The sequence below is a fragment of the Eptesicus fuscus genome, chromosome 12 (assembly GCF_027574615.1).
Source record: "Eptesicus fuscus isolate TK198812 chromosome 12, DD_ASM_mEF_20220401, whole genome shotgun sequence".
Classification (NCBI taxonomy): Eukaryota; Metazoa; Chordata; class Mammalia; order Chiroptera; family Vespertilionidae; genus Eptesicus; species Eptesicus fuscus.
Genome location: NC_072484.1, coordinates 30,257,517 through 30,283,062, shown reverse-complemented (window position 1 = coordinate 30,283,062; position 25,546 = coordinate 30,257,517). Strand labels below are relative to the sequence as shown.

Sequence of the window (25,546 nt, the reverse complement as noted above, 5' to 3'; positions counted from 1 at the left end):
CATCCTGAAAAGCACACCTTCTCCCCACGTGAATATATTTATTTTGAAAAGATTTTCCAGTAGATTCTTTTAGCTCACCTGTATTTTATAAGCTCTTCACTTTACTCTCAGACCCCTTTCTCAAAAAGAGTGGTCTGGTCATTAGCCTCCTGTTGACCAGAAGCCTTACTCATGTATTATATACACTGCACTAGAGGCTGCTGGCCCGGGTCAAACTCGCAGGTCGAGGGGACAGTTTACATACTATGCTTTTATTATTATATAGGATGCTTACAATAGAGTAAACTAGAAAAAAAAGTTAAGAAAATCATAAGGAAGAAAAAATAAATTTACAGTATTTATTGAAAAAATCAGCATATACAGTTCAAGCCCTTGTTCAAGAGTCAACTGTACACTGTTAAAACTTTCCCCACCTGGAGAATTTGTCACAACTCCAGAGTAAACAGTGGTTGATACCATGGGCTTTGGAGTTAAACTCACTTTTATCATGGCTTGTCTGAACTGATTGCATGGGACTTGGGACAAGTTGTTTCAAAGCTGTGGGGAGCATGCCTTTATCCCTAAGATGACATAGGGCTGCTGTGCAGCCTGAGAGTGTCACTAAGTGTTCCAGATGAGGAATGCATTGCCTCAATAAGTTTAGGCTGTATTTTGAATCTTCTGCCATCATCCCCTTTGAGGTTGGCAATGTTCTTGTTCAAGTCTCCCAAACGTGTTTGACCATGGAACACACCCTATTTCCTGGGAACACCAAGTTGACAGAAACACTGGTATTTTCTTTTGTGAACTAAAACAGCTATAGAAATGAAATATGTTGCTTTAGGTCACTTAATGTGTTCCTTTCAGTAGTTTGGAGTGTTAATATATGAGCTTCTATTATGGGTCAGGTAATGTTCTTGACTCAGAGATGGAGCACTGAAGTTACATTGCCTCCACTTATGAAATTCACATTGAAACTTACATGTCAAGTGTTAATTTAGAAAGCAGTAAATAGGCACCCAGGGGTTTTTGTTTATTTGTCCTTTGCTATTAATATTAAAGTGGACAACAATTTTTTTGCTATAAATATTTAAAGTGGAAAACAAATACTCAAATTACTCCCTTTTCCTGGCTTCAGCTTCCAAAGTTTAGCAGTCTTACTCTGCCCTGTGGTGCTGACTTTACAACATACTGATATTCAGGAATGTTAGCGCTGGAAGGAATCTTAGAGATAATCTGGTTCAGCTGTCATTTAAGTAGAAAATCCTTTGTAGCCACCTTTTCCCAGTCTTCAGCAATTTAGGATAATTTTGAAACAGAACAAAAAGGGTTAATCTGCCTTAAGGTCTCAATTGAACCAAATCTGGCATACCTCCTCCAATAGGTGTGGTTCCACATCTTCACAATAAAGCCAGTCATAATCTATTTGCTGGTGGAAGGTCTTCAGTTGGTTAAAAAAAAAAAAAAAAGGCCGGCGGGGCGGGGCGGGGGGAGGGGGGGGAAGCACAATAAACGAGGTTTGCCTGTACTTTATACTTTTACTGAATCCCTCTAGTGTTACTTAGTTCACTGTATTTTACAAGCTCTTCACTTCATTCTCAGACTGTCTCTCCTTCACTGTGGTTAATGAATGGTCTGGACTTGTCCTAGAGACACTTAATTTGGGAACTTTGAGGACCTGTAGAAGACTTAAATTCTAATCAGGTCACAGGAGGAAAAAGCAGGTTGGCTCATTAACAAGGGCTTCCTACATATTGTAAAGAATTAATAGGAATGAGAATCAGAAGTTGCTAGAGAAGGTGGGCTTGAAAGAAGGGAGCCTAGGACCCTGTGGGTAGGTGGTAAAGAGAGAAGGTGGAATCATTTATTTCACAGTTGGGCCAAATAGAGAATAGTGTTTCCCCCAGCATTAGTATCAGCTCTCTAGTGAATGCTCAGAGGCATTTCTGTAGTCTTAACCAATTATTTTGACATATAAATAATCCAGTATCCCAAAGAAGAGGGCAACTTTTAAGTTCACTTCTTGGTCTTTCCCAGCCTTGTTTAATAGACTTCTGTGCCTGTCCTTTTCTCTCTGAACATGCATGGAACAAGTCCTACCCAGAGCATTATGTAGATAACAGAACCTGCAGAGTCCATAGTGTCGATCTGGCCTTCTGTTTGGAAGGAAACTGAAGCCCATAAAAGCACAAGACTTGCCCCAAAGGAGTTAGTGGTGGCATTTGGGCGAGCCTCCAGGCTTTTAAACACCAGATTAGCAAACCTGTAAATTATTTGGTTAATGAGTTGGTGTCTTTATTTAACTTCTAAATACTTTTTACAAAAAGGAGTTAAGGCATCTACAGTTCATTTTATCTCCTTGTTTCCTTTGCTAAAGCACCTAAAATTAAATTCACCATTACTGCCACTTAGAAGACCAGCAGGCAAGCCTTGAGGTCAGTGTAAAACTCAGACATTCTGGTGCTTTCTCTTAAAGTGCACACTGATCCCAAGGACAAAACAAACAAAAATACAGGACAAACTCTCAAGGCTCATAAACCAAATTAGAAAGCTAGGAACCTAGCTTATCCAAACTTGGTAAACAGTAGCTCTGCTTTACCAGCTATTGATGTTTGTTGCTCTTGGGATACCTTTAGGTCCGTGGTCGGCAAACTGCGGCTCACGAGCCACATGCAGCTCTTTGGCCTCTTGAGTGTGGCTCTTCCACAAAATACCACGGCCTGGGCGAGTCTATTTTGAAGAAGTGGCGTTAGAAGAAGTTTTAAGTTTAAAAAATTTGGCTCTCAAAAAAGAAATTTCAATCGTTGTACTGTTGATATTTGGCTCTGTTGACTCATGAGTTTGCCGACCACTGCTTTAGGTGGGAATCTCAGCCCTTGGGAGACAGTCTTGTCTGTGCACCGATGACCAGTGATGGCTGTGAGCCAGGCACTGGATGACAAGAGGAAACACAAAGTTTCCTCATTTGGGCAGAAGGCATGCCCACATGATCCCAGGGGAAGGACCGGAGTGATGGGTATCCCAGAAAACAGTAGAGGTCCCCTATGGGAGTATAGAGGCAAGGAGAAACGGGGAAGGAAGTAGACTTTAGTAAGTTGTGGAGAAGGGGGTTATAGTAAGGGGAGGGAGACCAGGGTCTTAGCAGTGGATTGGTTGTCAGCCTGCAAACTGCCCCCAGCCTGTTGATTGCCTGGGGTAACCTTAGGCTCAGTACCAGGCCACCAGTGCCCAGGCCTCCAGAACAGCGGTCGCTAACCTCAAGGAGTGGTCCATGGACCACCGGTTGGCGGCCACTGCTCTAGAAAGCAACTCTGAATTCTCTGATGTGCTTGGGGTCTCAGAGTAGAAAGTCCTCCAGTGAAGGCAGAGAGCTGAATGGTGGTCTTTGGCTTTCATGACGGTGACTTTATAACAGTGACATAGGTAAAAGGCAGCATTAGGGGCCTTGGAAATTAATGGGATACAGTAGAACACTGGTATTGACTTTGAGTCAGGAGGTGTTGGTCCCAGTTTCACACTGTTAATAAGAGCTAAAACTTACTGATTGCTGTGTGCCAGGTCTGTTCTAAAGGTTTTACACCTGTTAACTGATTCAGTCCTCAAAACCACCCTTGGAAGTCAATACTATAATTATCCCTATTTTACAGGTGAGACAATTGAGGCTTTAACAGCTTTGCTGCACTTGGGACAGGAGGCTTGAGTTCTTAGTGATTCTGTTCTTCTGGATTGTTAAATGGGCATAAGCATATTTCACACAGAAACCAATGGCTACTATTTACTTTTAATTATATATTAGTATTTGTTGCACTGCTGATTTCTGTCGGTGCCTTCTCTAAATGTCTCAGCTGCCAGGCACCCTTTACCTCCTTTCTGGTCTATTCTGGAATGTCTTGGGACAACCAGGCAGACTTCTCTCCTGCTACCAACCAGCTGCCTTCCTTCTGTGTGCATTGGGGATTTTAGATCCCAGCCCCAGGAGATAGAAACAACCCTTACTTGAGAGCTTTGGTTAATTGGGGTTGTGTTGGGTAGGGCTTTTTATAGTATGTAAAAACTCAAGGAGAGCTTATAGAACATCAGTTTATTTTTACTCCAATATGATATGGCCTTTGAGGTCCTTATGGCCAGGAGCCCTATTTAGTGATTCTCAAATTCTGGATGTCTTTAAGTTATATAGTTGCATGCCCTATTCATAGGCTCTTAGACATTTGCCCAGGGTCACATGGCCATGGAGGTGGAAGAGTGGGGATAATGTTGACCGCAGACCTAGCTGTCTTCTTGTCCTTTCAGATTCTTGGCTTATGGGTTCATAATTGGCCTCTTGGCTTCTGTGAAACAGTTTCTCTGGCAGCCACCCTAAGGGGTCCATTCTCTAGTGCACAATGACATTTGACTAATCTTGAGAAGTATTTTGAACACACCCTGCTGTGTTGATACTGGACCTCCCCACCCCCAGTGTCTTACAGTAACAGCCCAAGGTCATTGAGACTGGGACTAGAGGTTGGTGTATATGCTCATCTTTTCCTTGGGAAGACATGCTGAATTGGGTCCTTGTCTTCAGCAGCTTCTCAGAACTGAGGTCTTTAGCTGAGCCACTTCTGTAACATATGTTAATGTATAATTCTTAACTAATAAAGAACAGGGATGGCTGTAGTCAAAAAATTCAAACTACATTTTTCTAGTGTCCTTTCTAATCCTTTTTCTTCAATATTATAATTTTACATATTTTTTTTAACTTGGCATTAAACTTGCTTATGACATAGTTTTTTATTTAAGTAAATTTTGTTGAAGTATAACTGACCTTTTAAAGCATTCAACTAAGTGATAATCATAAAATTAACTAACTACTCTTGGATAGTTGTTTTCAATGCTTCCCTTTTACTGTGCTGTATGGAATACTAGTTCTGGTTGTTTTTGGTGCTTGGTGTATCTTTTTTGTTGCTGTTGGTGGTAGGGGATTTTGTTTGTTTTTTGTCTTTTTGGTACTCTTCACTTAGAATAAATTGCTTGAATGGGATTTTTATGTCAAATGGATTGAGCATTTTTAAGATCTGGGACACATATGCTGATCTAGCATCTCAGCATATTTAAAATCATAATTAGTTTTCTGTTGAAAAATGAACCTGAACTGGACTGGATGAACATTAAACTCCTTGGCAGCATCCTGTACATAAGAGTCTACTTAACAAGGAGCTTGGGATGAAGTGGAAATAAAACATGTAGGTGTTAAATTCTGCTGCTGGCACTAAGAGGCAGTAGTGGAGCTCACAATTAGAATCCAGGCTAACTGGCTATGAAGCCATAGGCAAGTTCTTTAATCTTTTGAGGTTTAATTTCCTCATCTGTGACAAGGGATATAATTATCATCTAAGTAGGTAGGGGTTTGGAGTAAGAAGAGAGGATTGGCTAGAGTCCTCTCTGAATTCTTCCTGTCCATCACATACATGTGATAAGTCACTAACTTCTATTGAGTCTAAACCTCCAAGACCTCATTCTCCCATCCCCTTTTCACCCCTCCCTTGGCAGTCATCACTCCTTTGGCTTTCAAAACCTCCTGATGAGTATTCCATCTCTTAACTCCTTCTGCTTCCAGAAGGAACTGTTTCATCAATTCTCAGACATGCTCTTTCACATGGTAACATCTCTGAAGTCAGGACTCAGCTTAGTCAATGGCCTACCATGGTGTTGTCAGCAGCCTGTCAATCTTACTTAAATGGTATGTCTTAAAATCAATGATTTCTTAGGTTCAATAAGCAGTATCTTTTTTTAAATAGATCAAGAACTTTTAGTTACTTCCCATGTCTTCCAGTTGAACTTCTAATCCTTTTGTCTGCCAGATACCATTTCTCATGACCTGACTCCAGCTTCATCTCCAGGCTCATTTGTGACTATCTCCTACTGCAGCTCTCCTCTGATTACTCCAGATTACTTGGGTCCTTCCCTGCAAACTCACACCCCACTGTGCTCTGCTCATTCCCTTCATCCTGGAAGACACAGCTCAAGGACCTTGCTTGCAATGAGTCTCAGCCTGCCTCTCCTCCCCACCTTCCCCTGCTCCTCAGGCAGAACGACACCCTATTTCTTGTTCTCAGGTTTACCACCTCTAAAACAGTGTCCAATGAGATGAGACAGCTTACATAATGAACCTTTAAAATAGTGCCTGCAACCCAGTGGACTCTCAAAGGTTAACTTACCTCGAATCCTTACAGCCTCCAAATAACACTCTTGCTATTTTCTTCCCCTCTGGGAAGCTAAATTTTTAACTCTCATTCATCTTATAGGATTGTCCGATTATACCAAACAAGGGAATTATAAAACTTAAGTAAAGTTCATTTTTTTCTATCTGTTCAAAAACACTGTAAATTTTGTTTGGGGATTTTGCTAATTGCTGCATGTGTCTATTCCAAATATACATCCTGAAACTGGGGAAATCACCACAGGCTGGCTCAGGGACCCACTGTCACTGGGACCACTGTGAGATGGACCTGTGCTAAAGCTCCATGGATCACCTGACCTCTGTAAGCCCCTACTCTGACTGGCGAACCCCAGTGACATTTTGGGGCCCAGGAATTAGTGTCATTTCAGAAAAAGTGTTTGGTAATTCCACAAAAGTTTGGCCAGTTTCCCTTCTCCAAATCAGTCACCTTGGTAAATTATAAGACTAGGGCCTTGGCTGCTCAGAAGAGGAAAGTTACCTGGGAGATCAAGCGTTAGTAGGTTGACATTCAAGCTGGTCCCATAAGGTACACGCAGATTTAGGGAGAGGATGCTTTATAGATAGAGGTCACCTAAAACAATTGTGGTCTGGTCTAGCTATGGGTTTTGGCTATAGGCCTGTGAAATGTGATACGGAATCATGGACTTTCATTTTCTGATCTGTTTCATCTTTTGCCTAACACATGGCCTGCAGCACCAGGATTGTTGAAATCAGTGACTTCCTAGGATTAGGCTGAGATCTGGTAGGAATAGTGATGTTAGTGGTAGGCAGGATGTGATGCCCCAAAGTATCTTACACTTGGCAAAATGTGTTTCATGCCTGTGACTTAACTCGCAGTAATATGTGGAGCAGGTGTCATGTCCATTTGGTAGATTACAAGACTGAGGCTCAAAGAGGTTCAGGGACTTGCCCAGAGTTCTAGCCATCGTGCCTCAGTCTCTCCATGGTTTCCTTTGAACTAAGAAACCACTCAGTAAACCCATGGGACTCCTTGCCTTCTGGTCTGTGCTCTTCCTGTTACTTCAGCTTGGCCTGCTTCTCAAGAGAGATGCATGGAGTGCCACCTCCCCTCCCTCCACCTGCTGTGAGGTAACCTAGAGGCCCAGGTAGGCAATCTGCCTGAAGGAAAGAACTGGAAGTCTGACCAGTCTCTTCCTTTTTTTTTTTTTTTTTTTTTAAGTGGGCTGCTGGGGACTCCACATGAAAACATCTTCAGCTTCTCGTGTGAAATAAGCCTGTGCAAAGAAGTAATTTTTGTCTCTAGGACAAGTAGCTGCGTTCCCCAGTTTTCCATTCTGTCATGCTCATGGATGCTGTGTCTGATTCTAAGAATGTTTCTTCCTCTCCAGTGCTTTCCTCTCAATAAACAGCCCCCACCCCCATCCCTGAAGTGTCTCCTAAGCTTAGCTCACTCCCCAGGCTCTTCAGTCCTGGGTCCCATCTGCCCCACCCATTCACTCACTTAGGGTACTTTTTTTCTTTCCCTGGATTCTCATAACCTGAACTTACTTTGTAGTCTGTTTTGCAGACTTGTTTTCTTTTTACTTCAGTTGCCATAGTTCCCAACTTTGTATATAAAATAATCACTCCCCACCCTTTCTTTCCCCACTGTTTCATTGAAAAAGTTGCTCTGTTTTCTGATGGGGCCTTTGCAGAAGGGATTTGATGGTTTTTTTAATCTTTTCCTTTCTGGCTCTACCACCAGCAGACATTTCTTGCCCCTATTTATGAGTTTTTGTTCTGGAGTCTAGATTGATTCAGGATTCAGATCACCACTTCCTTTTATAGTGTTTTTAGATAAAGAACCTCAGCCCACTAAAGCCGATAACCTAGAAAGAGGATTATGAGATGGGAAACAACTGATTTAAAAAAAGAAAGAAAGAAACCCATCTGCCCTAAACTGGTTCTACCTGTATTACTTTGCTTGTGAGTGATTAAACAAACAAATTATATAATTACAGGGGAAATAAGGCCTGTCAGATCATGGTCAGAAACCTAAGGGTTTTGCCTTGTCAATTTTATTGCCTTAACCTAGAACTCCTAAACCACTGGCTTTGGTAGACTAAGTGCTCTGGTACTTTGGGGGCCATTTGGGTTGGAAGGGGGCAGGATATCCTGGATCACTGTTTCTCTTTATAATGAGGTACAGTAAATAACTAGTAAAGAGAAACCTTCCAGGAGAGGCTGTGAATAGCCGTCGTTTTTAGTAGAATGGAGATACCATACTGGGGATCATAGGACTTGTCCTTAGGCCCTGGCATAGTCGTGAATGATCCATGTGGCCACCTTGGGCAGGCCCAGCCTCGTCAGCTAGGTCAGACCTCTGTCTACTTGAGGCTTAACTTCTGGGGCACTGGTAGTTATCAAATAACTTCACATAAGGGCACCTTGGGCTGAGGTGGAAGATGGCATAGAGGGAGTAAATGGTGATGGAAAAAATAAAAAGATAATAACTAAAAAAAAAAGAATATTGGGATTTGTGTGGAGATGCCAGTCACCAGCTTTTCTGGAGCTTCTATGGTTCAAAAGGAAAGAAAGAGCTGGAGTTTAAAGCCAACACAATGTGATTCCACCTATATATCTACTTCAGACTCCACTGTTCCCACCAGACTTCCTATTTATACCTTTAGTCCATTTGTTCTTTGTTCTGTTAATCCATTCCATCTCTCAGCCTAGATTCCCTTCTCCCTGCTGATGTACAGCCTGTCCTTTAGGGATAACTTAAGTCTTGTCCCTCCTCATTTCTTCAGATCTGGCAGCTCCTACTCACCTTTGAAATAATGGTAATCTTCTTTAAATCAAGCTTCATTAGAGATGGGAGTGTTGTGTACTCACTGTGATGGGCACATGGTGGGCTAGCAGAAAACTGATGAATTGGAGTGTGCCTCTGGAATAAACATAATTGGAGTGCAGTTCTAGATGTATTGACAAGAATCAATATACGTTAATAAAGAAGGGAGGGAAGGTCATTTGCTTGGCATGGAGTAACAAACATTTGACAATCTTCTCACATGCTTTGCCTTGTCTCATCAGCAGCCCTGGGAGGTATGGGTGGTATGGTGCTGCCTCATTGGAAACAGTATAAAGAAATGCAATGGTTTCGCAGTCAACTGGATTTGAGTCTGTGAATTCTAAGTCTCTGTGAGCCACAGGTTCTTCATTTTATAAGATGGAGCTGTTTCCTTCTACCTCCTTAGGTAGTGGTAAACATTAAGTTGAATGTAAAGTGCCAGTGCAGGCACTCTGTAAGTGGTTACATGTAGCCATTTACAGATGAAGAAGCAGAAGTAGAAACATGGAAAGGTAAACTACGTTGCCTCCTGGCTGTTCAGCAGTCAGCAGTAAACCAGAGTTACAACTCAGGCACCCTTAACTCCAAATCCAGGTGCTTGATGCCAGTCCCTGCAGCCTGTGTCATGTTTTGTCCTTTAACTCATCCTGTGTGAGTAGAGATGGGCTGGCTGTGTAGAGTTGGCTCATGCCAATTTTACTAGTCCTTCTGGATTGGAGCAGTTGTCACCACTGTCACTCTTAACTTTAATAGACTGCATTCCTGTAGCCTAAAGGTGGTGTGAATGTGCCCATCTCACTCAAGCTCTTTCCGGTCTTCCTTTGATTTAGGAGAAAGGATCCTGGGTTATGCTGAGGAGCCCTGTTATCTCTGGTTTGTCATGGAGTTCTGTGAAGGTGGAGACCTGAATCAGTACGTCCTGTCCCGGAGGCCGGACCCAGCCACCAACAAAAGCTTCATGCTACAGCTCACAAGCGCCATTGCCTTCCTGCACAAAAACCACATCGTGCACAGGGACCTAAAGCCAGACAACATCCTTATCACGGAGAGGTCTGGCACCCCCATCCTCAAGGTGGCAGACTTTGGACTAAGCAAGGTCTGTGCTGGGCTAGCCCCCCGAGGCAAAGAGGGTAATCAAAACAACAAAAATGTGAATGTGAATAAATACTGGCTGTCCTCAGCCTGCGGCTCAGACTTCTACATGGCCCCTGAAGTCTGGGAGGGACACTACACAGCCAAGGCTGACATCTTTGCCCTGGGCATTATCATCTGGGCAATGATAGAAAGAATCACTTTCATTGACTCTGAGACCAAGAAGGAGCTCCTGGGGACCTATATCAAACAGGGGACCGAGATCGTCCCTGTTGGTGAGGCGCTGCTAGAAAATCCAAAGATGGAGTTGCACATCCCCCAGAAACGCAGGACTTCCATGTCTGAGGGGATCAAGCAGCTCTTGAAAGATATGTTAGCTGCTAACCCACAGGACCGGCCTGATGCCTTTGAACTTGAAACCAGAATGGACCAGGTCACATGTGCTGCTTAAAATTCAGGGCAAAGCATCTTGGTTGTTTTTAAACTAGGTGAGTGTACTCTTTTTGTTGTGCATGCAGTCTTCCTGGACTGAATTTCTCACCCTGGGCTCTGGGGCGGGCCCTTATGGATTTGGGAAATGCAGGATTGAAGAGATCTAAGTGCTTGTTATCAAAGATCCCCCAAGTCTTGATGAGGAGATATGTGGGATTATTTGAGTATGAGTTGGAATATCTAGAGACGTTTTCTGAGTGGAGTTGCATTGGAGTTGAGTTCTTACATTTCCTAGAAATGTTTTCTCATTAATTAATAAAGGCTTACTGTAGAAAATGTACAAAAAGGTAACGGGCAATTTTTTTCAGGGGATAAATGCCATCCCTAATTGTATCCCTCCTACTTGGACATCCACTTCTACATAGATCATGCTGTGGTTAGTTAATAATTTTGTTTCCTGCTCTTTCACTCCATGCTAATCTGAGCATTTCCCCATGTCATACTTTGAAAGTATGGCTTTCATGATAAGTACCATAATATAGCCATTTTCCTACTCTAGATAGCAGATGGTTTCTCCATTTTTATACGCTCTAAAGACTGTGTGAGTATTCTTACCTGGAAGGCTTTGCTTATGTAAATTATTGCCCACATTGTGAGCTTTCCCTCGTCAAGTGTTGTGCTAGGCTCTGGGGTAACAATGGTAAGCAACACCAGAAATTTGCCCCATCCTCATGAAATTTGCAGCTTAGTTGGGGGGAGAAACAGTACTCAATATTTATCATAGTCTCTTTGCAACAAAGGGGAAGAGTTAAGGAAAACTGACCTTTCAGGGGATGTTGGCCAGAGGCAAGAGTAGGAAATTGGGGGCAAGGAGGAGCATTCCAGGTAGAAGATCTAACCTCTGCAAAGGACCTGAAGCCAGAGGGACCTTAGCACATTTGAGAGACTCCACCAGTTTGGGTGAGTAGAGACCAATTGGATCAGTTTTATTCACACTAGTAAGGGATGTTGTTGAACCTGCAGTTAGGTAGCACTGAGGATAAAGGAGTGCCTTGATCTTCAGGGCAGAGAATTGGCAAGACAACTGGCCAAATGTGGAAGTAGAAGAAAGTAATAGATGTGGGAGAGTAATGATAGTATATGCAAATGCTAGCTAGTGTTCTGGTCAGAATTCTTTTCCTTAAAAACAGAAATCTCTGTGGGAAGGGAATAAAAGAACATTGACCTATTTGCTAGGTATTTTCACATGTACCATTTTGTTTCTCCTTTGCAGCTCTATATCCTACTAAATTAAAAGCAGGTATATCTTACTCATGCCGCTCCTTTTCTTTTGCCTTTTTTCTTAATATTAATATGGCAAGCTGGAAGTAAACTACTCTTACATTTCGCTGAAGCCTTGAAATGAGGTGATGGAGATGGGGCTAATCCCGGTGGTTGATCAGAAGAAGGGGGCCTCAGCACATGAGACACAGAGCTCTCCATCATCTGGGTGGGTTTTTAGTCGCCCTCCTTTCCTTTCATCATCCTCAGATTTCTAGTTGGACTTGGTAAATACTGTGTTGAGCTGGTTACATCTGTAGTGCTCTCACAAAATTTATTTCTAGAGTGAGTCACTTGGTTTAATTGTTCCATTCCATGAACATTTATGAGTACCTTCCAGATGCCAGGCCAGTCCTGCCCAATGAGGAAGAGAATCATGTTCCCTAAAGCTAGATTTGGGCTAATACCATGTTAAACCCCCCAAAAGGGTTGGCTAGAGAGTGTTTTAATCCGTATTTCATGCTGTCACTTCCCATTTCCATCTCATCTTTTACACTTTAAAAAACCCCTTAGAATTTAAGTTTGCCCTGGAATAGGAAGAAGGTTGTCATTGGAAGAGGGGCCTGAATTGGGGTTAGGATTATGGGGTTGTCACAACTAATTGAGATCATGGCTTGCATTTGGACATCCACACTTGAGATTTGTGCTGTTTTTGCTAAATAGGAGTGATTCCTGCAAGTAAGAGAAATAGGTGACCTTGAGAGGAGAAAAAGTTAGGTACATAGTGTCCCAGGCTGACAGCTAATAAAGACAGTACAGTACTTGGTCTTTGGTTCCTATTTGAGTGTAGCCTATCCTGCCCTAGCTGGGCACTTAGAATTATGGGCCCGGGCCCAGGTCTGTGTGACCAGATGCTGAGCCTTGTGTTAAAAGTTTCACATCAGTTATGCCCTGGCCAGTTTGGCTCAGTTGTTAGAACATTGATCCACAGAATGAAGGGTGGTCTGGGTTTGATTTCCAGTCAAGGGCATGTACCTGGTTGCAGGCCTGATAATTGGCCTGGATCAGGGGTGTGCAAGAGGCAACCCATCGATGTGTCTCTTGTATTGATGTTTCTCTTTCTTACCCTGTTTTCCCTTCCAATCTCTAAAATCAGTGAGGGGAAAATATCCTCAGGTGAGGAGATTGGTTACAAAAGCTTCAAATCAATTAGGACTTGAGCTCTATCTGGCTAAAATTGGAAAGGTCTATTGAGTCCAAATACCTTTTTCTCCCAGTAGGCTTTATAGATGGAGAAGCTGATTCTATATATTGATTTATTGGGAAACTATTTGGCAGGGATGATTTTAGGCACAGAAGATACATTAGTGAACAAAACAAATTCTTGCAGCTGTGGAGACATTCTAGTCAAACGTAGGTGATATGTTAGAAAGTACTAAGTGCTGGGGGTGGGGTGGGTGTAGAACAGGATAAGGGAGATCAGAATGCTGGGAGGTCAGGCGGGACTGGAGGTGTGTTTTGAAGTAGAAGAGATCAGGGTGGGTCTCCTTGAGACAGTGACATTTGAGTAGTGAAGGTTAGTAGTTTAGAGAGTGAGTCATGAGGATTTCTGGCAAAAGAGCATTCCAGAGGAAACAGCCAGCCTAAAGGCTTAAGGGCGGTATAGTAAACGAAGAAGAGTGTAGGAAGAAAGCCCAGAGAGACAACTAGGAGTCAATTAGAATAGGCTTTATAGGCCATTGTAAGGAGTTTGGCTTTCATTCTTGGGTAAGAGAGAAACACATTGGTGTGTATTTAGTTATCTAATGTTTTAAGAGTCACTATGACTTTTGTGCTAAAAGTAAGCTACAGGGTTGAGCAAGTGAGGGGATGAGATGGGGGCTACTGTAATAACCCAGGTGAGAGGTAACAGTGGAGCAGGGGAGGTGATGATTGGATTTGGGGTGAGTTTTTGAAGTCAGCCAACAGGATTTCCTGCTGGATTGAATGTAAGAAAGGAATTGAGGATGACTTCAAGGTTTTGGCCTTGGAAGACATTGGAAGGATAAAGTTACCATCAGCTGAAATTGGGAAGACATTAGGAGGAACAGGTTTGGCTGGAGAGTTAGGTTTTAGTCATCTGAAAGTTTGAAATGCCTATTAGAATCCAACTACAGAGGTAGAGTGGAGAGTTGGATGAGTGTGGAGTTCAGGGAGGAGGTCTGGCCTAGAGATACAAATTTAGAGATGGCCAAGGTGCTACAGTGAATATAGAGAAGATTCCAACGAACAACTGAGCTCTGAGCCATCCAACATTGAGACTGGGGAGAAAAGAAACCACGGATTGGAGACCTGGATATGGTCTCCTGGAAGCCAGGTGAAGGAAACACCGAAGGAGGAAGAAGTAATCAGCCATGGCATATATGCTGGTATATTGAGTGAGATGAGGACTGTGGATGGACCAACCAATGGATTTAACAACTGGGAAATCCTTAGTGCTCATGAACAGTTTTGGTGGCACATAATGGGGAAAACCATTAACTAGAGTAGGTTTGAGAGGGAATGAAAGAATAATTGGAGACAAGGGAGAGAATAGAGCAATGTCTCTTAGTTTTGGTCTGTTAACACTTGAAACCGAGGACTCCAGAGAGTTTTTGTTTTAGGTTTTATCTATGGATATTTGTGATATTAGAAGTTAAGACAAATGTTTTAAATGTTCCTTTCTAGTGAATATAAATATTAGCTAGATTGACTACATGTTAACATAAGTATCATAATTTATGAAAATATTTTCACATGAAACAGTAGAATGGCACTGTCTTATAGTTTTGCAAATCTCTTTAGTATCTGCCTTAATAGTCAGCTGGATTCTCATATATGCTTCTGCATTATAACCTGGTGCCATGTCTCTCATCATGAAACTTCTAGAAAACTCCACTGTACACTTTAGGAGAGAATGGAAGGGAAAAGGCAAATAATGTCTGAGTGTTATGAAAACGTTTATTAGTTTCATGGATTCCCAAACTGCATACCACACTTTGAGAACCTATGCTGGTATTGATGACTGTTACAATTTTACTAGGAAGGGGAGCTGAGAAGTAGGGGGCAGCTGGAGACCAATGAAGGCACTGAGTTTGTGTGTCCTGATTCCTAGCCTGCTTTTCTATTAGACCTGTTGTGGCTCCAACTCTAGCTGCATATGGGAAACATACTTATCTCCAGTACCCGCACCAATCTAGGATTGTAGATTTCAGAGTAATATTTAAGTCAGGGTTACATGATTTTAGTGTTTTACAACAATGAATGGAAGTATACTTTGGGTTGGAAACAAAGGTTTTCCCTGAATGGCATGTTGCCTAGTGGATTATCTAAGATTGAGTCCCATTTCGGTGGTTTACTGGCTATGTGACCTGAGGCGAGTTATTTTATCTCTCTGGGTTTTATTATCCATAAAATAGAGTGGATCATACTTATCTTATTGAGGTTGTTGGGAATCACAAGAGGTTGTGAAAGTGCCTTATAAAAACTGCCTAAATGAAATGTTAAATTGTAGAATTTTAGATATATACACTTTAACTTGAAGTATGTGTTCTTTTTTTCTTTTTTTTAAAGGCAGTGGTCTTGAGAGTGGCCTTGCCTCTGATGATTACCAAATAGATATTTTTTCTTTTTAACATTTAATCACCTTTATTTTTTTGTTAATCCTCACCCGAGGATATTTTTCCATTGATTTTTAGTGAGAATGGAAGAGAGTCAGGGAGAGACAGAGAGAAACTTCAATGTAAGAGTAACTTGTCAATTGGTTGTCTCCTGCAGGAGCCCTATATTATATATTTTAAAGATTGCTCAGTGATGGATTATATCTTTTATTTGTCATTTTTTGATGATGCTTAATAATTCCTAATGGTTCCTACCAGCCAGCCACAAGCCTTACCCAAATTGAGAGCCAGCCAAATTCATGTTCCAGGTGCCACCACCCACTTGTTACCAGGAAGTTATGGGATGAGGGTGTCTGCATTCATGGCCAAGTTTGCTGTCTAATACACAAATCTTGGTTACTAGGGCCTTTCGAAGCCAGGATCTTTAAATGCTGTTTATTTGGAGCAGGCAGCTCAAGCCTGCTGAAGGAAATCAGATGGTGTGACATGGGTTATAGAAAATATTCTGTACTTCATGTGATTTTGGTAGCTGCTATCACTTCAAGAAATTGGGCCTGATTTCTTTCTCAGATGTTAAGCAGCTGCCATCAGAGAAAGAAATCCAGCCTAATTTCTTGTTGCAGTGATAAGTGATATATTTATCCTTGGCCTGGGCTCAAAGATGTGCTTCTGGGGCTAACAAGCTGGTGACCTTGGTTAGCTCCTTGACCTGGCTTCAGATTTTGCCCCTGTATTACAAGAGTTGAGGTGCTTTTAACGTGAGGTCCCCAAACCTCTACGTGGGTCCCTAATGGTCTTTGGGGGATTCACAATCTTTTCAGCTCATCTGAGATCAGGCAAAGCAAGTTTACTCACATTGAAGCTGTGGGAGCCACTCAGATCTACTTCCTTTTGTCTGGAATTACACCCCAAACTGTGTCACCTTATAGGTATCAAGTTAATCAGAAGTGACACTAAAAATGGACAAGAAATGCTTAAACTGATGTGGTTTCTTGCAGTTGTTTTTTTAAGGGTTTCTAATCATTCTGTAACAACTGATGTATTTTGTTTAAAACAGCAAAATCTTCAAAACAGAATCACTGGGGGATAAATTTAAAAGGGAGTTTTAGGTGAGAAATTGGGAACCCAGGACTAGATAGGTCTCCAGGTCCCTTCTCTGTTGACTGTGACTTCCTGGCCCAGCCATCAGGACAGCCATGAAATAACCCAGGAGCACCTAAGACATGCCCACTTCCCTCATAGGACTGCCCTCCCTGGGGAGGTGGCGGGTGAGGGGTCAGGCTCCAAAGGAAGGAGTGAGTGTGCAGGGTTGAGGGGTTAGGCTCCAAAGGAGGAAGGTGACAGTACTGAAGATGACCAAAGATGATGATAATTATTGGTCATCCCTGGGCTAAGTGCTTTGTGCCCATTATTTCATTAACTTCTTAAGTAACTTCCCGAAGGCCACAGAGCTAATAAGGAGTAAAGCCATGGGTGACTTTACCCAGTATGGTATATTACCTCATTGAATCATCTTTAAAACTCATGTTTTTATGACGGACTTCAACAAATAACTGAGCACCAAGTACCCGCTCATTCTGAGATGAGTAAAGCCCTCCTAGCACCTTCTCATTTTAAGATGAATAAAGTGGGTGGGAGGTGTCGCACTGGGTAGGTTTCCAGTCGGGAGGTCATCTCTTCTCTGAAAAAGCTCAGTTGTGCTGGTGAACAACTAGTTAGGTAGACCAAAGGAGAGTGTAAGCAAAGACAGCTTTATGGAAAAGGTGTAACTGCCGAAGGGGCCAAAATCAGAGGTTTGATTCTTATACTCCAGAGGCTCGTCCCACTTAGTCCCTGGTGAAGCCTTGAACAAAGGGAGGGTAGGAGGAGGGAAACGCCACCCTCACCCTAGAATGGATGATTAGATCATTAAACGATGGGGGGTTTTAGTTAAAGCAGAGAGAACATTGGGGTGGGGGGCGCATGTATTTAACCAGTGATTGCAAATTCTTTTATCCAAGCAGACCTGGAACCTCTGACCTTCTTGAGCCCCCTGTCTGTAAAGTGGAAGTCCCAGCCTTGCCTTTCTCACTAGAATTCATGATGCTGTGTGTGAGTGGAGGGGTTGTGAGTGAAGATCCTGAGGGTTTGAAAGCTCAACCTTCACTGTGAAGTCCTGACATCCCTAGGAACTAGCATCTGAGACGTCTTCTGGGGCCTGGTCTGTCTACTGGTGTTTTCTGGGTGTTCCCCCCACATGGGGAAGGCTGGTGTTTGTAAGGTCAGTCAGCTCCTCTGAGCAGCTTTTGTGCCTTGTTTGCTCCTGCCTATGAACAGGAGGAAGCTGAGCTGTAGGTTATGTAATGAGGCTGGTGGCCCCCAGGGATAATCTGTCCCTTGAAGCTCAGCAGGACATCAGAGCATCTGTGAAAGGGACAGGCCTGCCCCCGGCTGTTGCTGCTCACATTCTCCTCCTCCCTCCCTGGCATCCTTGGCTCCTCCTAGACAGCGTCCCTCTGGGCAAATCAGAATCGCTCTTGTAATCACCCATCTGTGAGTAAAGCTGCCTTGACGGTTGGGGTCCTTCCAACTCCCATTTCCTCTTACCCCAGGGACACACAGAAACTTCACAAACAACAGCTCCTGGTTATAAAAACCTGCTTTGAGGGGCCACCTGACTTTTTTTTTTTTTTTAATATATTTTATTGATTTTTTTACAGAGAGGAAGGGAGAGGGATAGAGAGTTAGAAACATCGATGAGAAATAAACATCGTTTCAGCTGCCTCCTGCACACTCCCCACTGGGGATGTGCCCGCAACCAAGGTACATGCCCTTGACCAGAATCGAACCTGGGACCCTTGAGTCCGCAGTCCGACGCTCTATCCACTGAGCCAAACCAGTTAGGACAAGGGGCGACCTGACTTTACTGCCCTTTTATCTCTGACCCTGAACTAAGTACTTTACATGTATTATCTACAGCATTTGCATAAGTGTTCTGTTTTCTGCCATCTTTCTGCTGATGGGCAAGCTGAGAATCACTTTCCTAAGGTTTTGAGAGTCAGGATTTAAAACAAGGTACCTGACTGGAAATTCCACTGTTCTATTCTGCCCCTTGCAGCCTCTTTAAAAGTAGCTTTTGATGGGTTTATATTTTGAGGCAGACTGCGATTTCCCCTTTCAATAGCATCACAGGTGGTCCTTTAGGTGTTAGTGGGCAATGCCGCCTGGTGCCTCCTTCAGAGTCTGACAAGTATCTGAGCACACTGCAACAGGGCCACCGTCTGATCCTTCAGGCGAGGTCACCTGTGTGTGGATTCCTCTTATGTCACACTGATACAGCCTCAAACATGGTTAGGTGAGGCATGGCTGGGATAACCAAGGGTCCGGCAACAGTAGGCAGAAGTCACGCAAGAAAGGAGACATCAAAATTACCAAAAGGTTGGGAAGTGGGAGACCCAAAGCACGCCCACGTGACGGCAGCCAGGAGAGCACTGGCACTGAGGGAGTGCTGGCAGGACAGTCTGTGGCGTTTGTACAAGGACCCGTTGTCTCTGTTCCCTAGTGCCCTCGCCAGAGTCCTTTCCAAGTGAACTTAGCCTGGGCATTGGAGGTTGATGAGGACTCAAAGCAAAATGGCAGGGTTGCTGGGTTCTCCCAACACACTTATTAGCTCATTGAATCTTGAGTAAAGCAAGGGATTTTGTCATGTATGCCTGTCATTGGTGTTGCTGCCTGCAGCCCTGTGTTGACAGATTGTGGCCAAGGCAGATTTAAAGAGCAAGAGCCCTCCTGGCGATGGCAGGCACTTGCCCAGGGGAGGTGTTGAGGGTGCTGACTGCAGTGTTGCCCTCTTGGAGCTCGGGTTAGCAGTGGGGATGACATATGGGGATGACACTTGGTTGTAGTAGGCGTGACTTGGGAAACAGACAGGAAGCATGGAGAGAGTGGAGGGAAAGCTTTCGGGAGGAGGTGGTGCCCTGGGCTGGTTCTGGAAGGTAGGTTTAGGGGCACCTTGTCAGCCAGATAATAGGGGAAGAGGTCACATCTCAGGATTTGTCAGAAACTCTCCTGGGCATAGTGAGGCTTTGCTGGGTGCAGGACTGAGCTGGCAGGGGGAAAGGGTACTGTTCTAGTGAAAATCCTAAGCAGAGATGCATTCTAGGCCCAGAACCTGGGGAGACTCCCCAAGGTTCTGATTTGATAAATAAGGGGCAGCAGTAGATAAGCTCCCAGCCCCTCGTTTCATTTCCCCTAGTGAGTCCTCTGTGGTATTACAGAATCAGAGGAAATGGAGACCTCCTGCAGCATTTCTAGGATTCAGAGGCATGGCAGGCCTTAAAACTGCCAGCCAAGTTTAAAATAAATCAATACCATAAAGTACTGCAATGAATTTCCCAACGTAAAGGGATTTCACTTTCTGTTAGAGGTGTTAGGGGAAAGCTATAACTCAGCCTGCATTGTGCACAGGTCAGAATTCAGTATTTTGTTTCTTTGTAAAAGAAAGTGATGTCTAGGGAGGAATGGATTAGAGCCACCTAGACACACCGTAGGGCATAGTGAGGAAGCTGAAAATGCTTCTGTGTCCCCTGGCTGCACAGAGGAGCTAATGTGGGCCTGGGCAGGTAATCTTGTAGATGGTGATCTTGATTTTTCTTAATTACGAGGCATGAGCTGTTAGCAGGAATGGAAGGCAGGTTGGCTTGGGTGTATCATATTGGGCTTCAGTATTGATCATCTGTTCCAGTGGGAAAGTCACATGATGTGAGCCAGTTGACTCATTCTGTATTTACATCCATCTTTTTGGAAAAAGGAACCCCGGAAATGTCACAACACCCTCTTATTTTTTCCTTTCTGCTTGTTTAGACATGCCTAAGACATGTCTTCCCAGAAAGCTCCAGTGTGGGGCAAATCTAAGGCAGGGACTGGGAAGTAGTGTTAGATCTTGGCAGAGTGCATGGGCCTTTCGAGCACCGCCCAGCCTTGTACCAGACACCGGAGAGCTGGAAGTCAGTAAAAGCTCATTTGTTGTTAGTAACCAGATTTGCTTGCTTGGGTTTGATGAATGTTTGGAAGGAACTGCATAGAGCAGCAAAAATGGGTGTGAATATACCACACCCCAGACAAACAAGGGTGACTTTTACCTTTAAAAAAAAATTATTTGGGAGTTTAGGCCAATTGCCTAAACTGAAATCCAGATGTCACCACTGACACTATCCAGAGACTTCCTCCCTCGCCTGCCTCGAACACCAGGGCATGAGCATCGGGCAGGTGTAGCACGGAGAGCAGTCACTCAGCCCAGTGTTGGCCGTCCTATGGCAGGGACACCGCTGTCCCCAGAACTCCAGTTTCCCACCTGCTCTTAGGATTTTACTGAGTTGGGCATAACATAGTGATGCCGTAGGCAGACCCAGAGGTGAGTCTTCAGGATCTGCAGCCTAATTACATGGGCTTACCCATGGTTAGAAAGACTGTTTCCCTTTTACCAATGGAAGGAACTGAGGATGTTATGGGAAAGAAGTGTTCTACTTAATAGATTGAGATTAAGTCCTGTGAACTTGAAGATATCGACAAGCTATTGCCACACTCCCCACTAACTCCGACCCCTCAACACATAGTGCCAGTGACAAACCTTAGCACAGTGGTTCTCAAATGGTGGTCCCCGCACTGGCAGCATGCGGGGCCACTTGGTAGGCGTATTTCCCACCTCACCTCAGACCTGCAGGCTCCAGTGATGCTGCTGCACACTTGGTCTGAAACTAGCAGAGAGGGTAAAGGCACCATCCACCACCTTATCTGTTAAACACGGAGCCAACTGCCTGCCTCTTACCCCTTTGCCCTCAAAAAGCTTGGATCTAGGCCTAAGAGCTGGGAGGGCCTGCCAGGGTCTAATCCTGGCTCTGTCTTCTCTAATTACCTTGCACTGGGACTTTGGGCAAGTCACTCCTAATGGCCGTAGCTTCCTCATCCAGAAAACCAGACTACCCAAAGGACCACTCTTGGCCCTCTTCCCTACTCTCTTGGCCCTGGCACATTCAGTTCCACAGTGGATGTGGTTCTAGGACCAGGCATTTATACCTTCGTTCACATGTCATAGAGGGAAACTACAGAGACAGTTTCAGGTGTGTATATGGATGAAGGAAATAGAAAATAGGAACCTGCCCAAGACAGAGAAAGTCTTTCTGAGGAGGTGACATTGAAGCTAAGACCTGAAGGATGAGGCCTCTGCCAAGCAGAGGGGCAAGGAACTGGCAGGAGCACAGGAACCCGAGAGTGCCAAGCTTTGTCGATTATGGGAAGTCATTGAACGGTGGCTTTCTCCATCTGATTTACATGTTTACAGGATCACTCCAGCGCTATGGCCCAGCAGGATTAGAGAGAGGCAGGCATGGAAGCTGGGGCCCAGTTAGCAAGCTGCAGTTCTCCAGGTTGGGTGACTGGTAGGTTCAGCATATGGAAAAGGGTGAGGAGAATTCCAGGTATGTTTTGGAGGGTTCTAAAGAGCTCACAAGTAGATTGTATTAAGGTTAAGGAAGGGGTAACTCCATTATCTGTGGGTCACCAGGCAGTGGGGCAGAGCCATTTAAGAGATTGTGAATGCTGCAGGAGAGGGTCTTGAAGGGGATAAGGAATATATAAATGTCTTGGATATATGGATATCAACTCATCTGCTCTCCTCCAGTGGGTATTTGGTGAGTTGTGATTGTCTGGATCTTCTTGGAGGGCTATTGAGTCCCAGATTTGGGGCTGAACTTAGGGTATCTTCACGGGCACAGAGTGACCTCAAGACCCAGGGCTGCATTCACAGCCTTCATTTGATGGCTGAATCTTCTGTGTTTTGTGCTTCCCCTTGTAATCAGCTTCTCATTAGGTGACTGATGTGTCTAGCTCTTCTGTGTCTTCATTTGCATGTGCTATAATTATGTCTCAAGAACATAGCATTTTGTTGTTTGGGTATTTACTCTTGCTTTTTAGAGCTGAAAGTCTGTAGTGTCCTGTCACGTGGATAAGCTGGGCTCTGCCACAAAGCAGCTTTCTAGCACCCGCATCTCACTCTTGTTTTGTGTTTTTAATAGTTCTATTACAGAACCATAATTGCTGGTTATAAAATTGATTTTGAGAGCCACCTTAATTTGTAAATTGAGAAATACTTTCTATTTTGGATTAAGGGAAGGAGGTGAGGGAGCAGACCTGGTTTCAGTTACCTTCAGATTTCTAAGTGCAGGTACCAAGGGTGGCCCTACGGCCATAGCTTGGCATCCTGCTAGTGGAGTGGGGATTTCAAAGTCAGTTCCTCAGCTAATCCTTCACCCTTGGGTTGCATTGTATGTAGGGAATAGGGTAGAGGCTGGCGTACCTGGCTGTTCCCACATCTCCTTCCCTGAACCCGGAGAGTCCAGGTCTTTTTGCCCTGATTTAGCAGATGCTTACTGAGAGCTTCTGTGGCTTGCTGGTAGTCCTGTATTCACTGTTTGCTTCAGGTCAGGAATAAGCTTGTGCAGCCTGGAGTTTTATAAGGCATGTGGGTGGGGAGGGACAGACACCTCTCTCTCACCTGAAGTTACTGAGCTCATGCTGTTTTTCAGACTTCATACTCTCCTGTGTTTATTGTGAAATCCTCACGTGTCCTGGTATGGTGTCCTCCCCACTCCAGAGAGGAAATGGTTTGCCCCACTGATGATGTGGCTGGAGCTCTCTGGCGCCATGGTCTTTTGCGTGAGCTTCTGAGGATAGGTCACAATAGCAAGTCTGTGGTGGCACAGGACCGTCTCAGCGCTCCCGGGAGCTCAGAGGAGGGAGTGCGGGCTTTTTGTTGAAGAAATAAGTGGTGGCAGCATGTAGGAACTGTGGTTTGCAGTGGCCCTGAAGAAAGGGGCAAATGAGGGGAATCTCAGCAGGGGACACAGTGTGAGCAAAGGCAGACACTGGGAATCTGTGGAAAGAGCCCATCTTTGGGTTGGTTCTAAAGAGGGAGAGCAAAAGTGCCGAGAACCTAACAGGGAGAACTTCATTCTGTAAAAAAGGTGGGAGTGGTGTATAAAGCTGTCAGTCACTGTGAGGGGAGAACTGTCAGCCCTGAGGGGCTGAGATGCTGCACCTGACAGTACCAGTCTTCAGTAGGTGTGAGACCACAGAGCCACCTTCCCCAGCACGTGAGGGAGAAAGGGCAGCGACTGACCGGGGCAGTGAGAAGCCCTGTGCTTCCATCTGGTGCTTTTGAACCTGATTTGCTGATAAACCTAGGTTTAAATCACAGCTCTACCGCTTACTAGCTGGGTCACTTTGGACAAGTTCTGGAGTCCATTTCCTTGTCCATTAAATGATACTCATTTAACGCTGATGCTCGCTGTACCTGTGGCAAAAGACCAAGTATACAAGAAATGCAAAGGCTCCAGTGCAGTTCCTACACAGTGAGAGTTCAATGGTGGCTGCTCCTGTGCGGCCCTCGTCCTGTTTGTCTCTGCCAAATCCTCGTAGGCTAATCATCGTTTTCACTTCAGTTCTCATGAACAATGTGCTGTGCCCTCTTTTCTCTAAGAGAGCTCCAAACCCCTTAGCATGTGCCCCCAGTGAGTTCCCTGTGGCACAGGGGGCTCGGGCTGGTGCTGTCCATATGGTCTCCTTCTGCCCAGACCACTCTGGGCATGACCTTGTTTGAATTTTTCCTTTTGTAACCACAAATTGTCCTGTCCCCATATGGAAGTGACCTCTCCCCTTTAGCTGTTCCTGCACCTTAGACATTTTCCTCCTGGCAAAGGGCGCACAAGAACTCTCTCAGCAGCCCAGCCTCTCTCCCTTGAGCCCGTCCCCTGCTAATCACAGCAGCCACAGCTGAACCTCAATCTCTTTGGGGGCCAATTGAGGCAGTTTGCAGCTTTCATTTCATCCTCACACTTAATAGGTTGAGGAAGGGAATTAGTTAGGGTAGCCCCGTAGCCTCCTGCTAATTACTGGTGTTGTTTCTGGAGACAAAAAGTTCCCCCTGAGTTAGCTTTGAGTGAGTTCCACCCAGGATCTGTTTACCAGCCTAGGTGCTAGGGGAGATCACCAACCCAGGGCCCTAAGGGCTTCCATGTGTGGCTTCCCAGATTTAAACTGTCTCTAATAAGTGTGAGGACTCCGTGTGCGTCCTGCTGATTGCTGGTCACCGGAGAGACCTGCAGATCTCAGAGTCTTAGGTCTTGCCCAGTGATTCTTATTTTTGTGCGTTTGGCAAACTTTTAAATACTAGCATTTTGGCAGCAACACACTCCAAGGAATCGAAAAGTTGAAAACAATATTAAGCAAGTCAACAATGGTGACAACATGATCACTGCCGTAACATGACCCAGTCTCCGTGTCTAAGCTTCCACAGTAACTGCTTGCTACAGTTCAAGTAGAACCATTCACTGCCCTGGCCGAACTTTCTGGCACACTTGAGATAAAGCTGACATCTGTTTGCGAGGCTTTAAGCTCTGCTCATTGCCTTTCTCTCAGTAAGCCAGTCACTGCTGTCCACGGGGCCTGCCAGTTGTTTCTACAAGAGTGTGTGTCCTCATTGTGGTAAGTGGATCAAGCTCAGCTGACACACGGCACAGAGCCCATTTCCTCTCAGTGGCATTTGTCTGCTGTAAGGGAGTCGAAGGGAGAGGAATGTCACCCTCCCGCTGTTAGGAAGGGCTCTGGTACAAGGAGCTGAGGTCCGCCTCCCCTCCCCACAACACTCCCCTCACACCCTGACCCGGCTACACAGGTAGCAGCCCACCTTTTGTGCTGTTTCTGGTTGGAGTTCTTGCCTTAACAGATAAGGAGCCGACAAAGATCCTTAGTTCTCAATATTCCTTATGTCATGAACCCTTCCTTCTCAGAATCTGAATGTTGGGGATATTCTCTCAGCAAAATGCACATGACTTACACTCTTACTTCATGTGCCTTTAGGGGGTTTGCAGACCTGTGCATCCTTGGAGTTAGTAGGACCCCAGGTTGAGAACCCCTGCCCTGGTCCTAAGCCTCTCATTGGCACATGAAGAAATGATGTCCCCAGAGAGAAATTGAGAGAGTTAGATGAGACCAGAAGCCTGGCCTCCCACTCCTGCTGTCACCACCAGGCAAGATCCTTCATCATTTACCTTCAGTGTCTCCTAGTAGGTTGATACCGAGGAGAACATTGCTACCCTTGTA

The 25,546-nt window shown here is 44.5% G+C and overlaps 1 protein-coding gene across 3 annotated transcripts in view; it reads left to right on the top strand.

The window, feature by feature from the left end:
* The window catches only part of STK35 (serine/threonine kinase 35), a 40,975-nt gene that overhangs the window by 2,893 nt on the left and 12,536 nt on the right, over positions 1-25,546 (top strand). For 2 of the 3 annotated variants that reach the window (XR_008557583.1, XR_008557582.1), the window contains exon 3: positions 9,818-10,567. Coding sequence is in view for 1 of the 3 variants with exons in the window: in XM_054723623.1 (XP_054579598.1) it covers positions 9,818-10,530 (713 nt within the window). In the remaining 2 variants the exon portion in view is untranslated. Of the gene's footprint in view, positions 1-9,817; positions 10,568-11,784; positions 11,822-25,546 lie in introns of those variants that run through there. The other variant, XM_054723623.1, reaches the window with a different exon arrangement.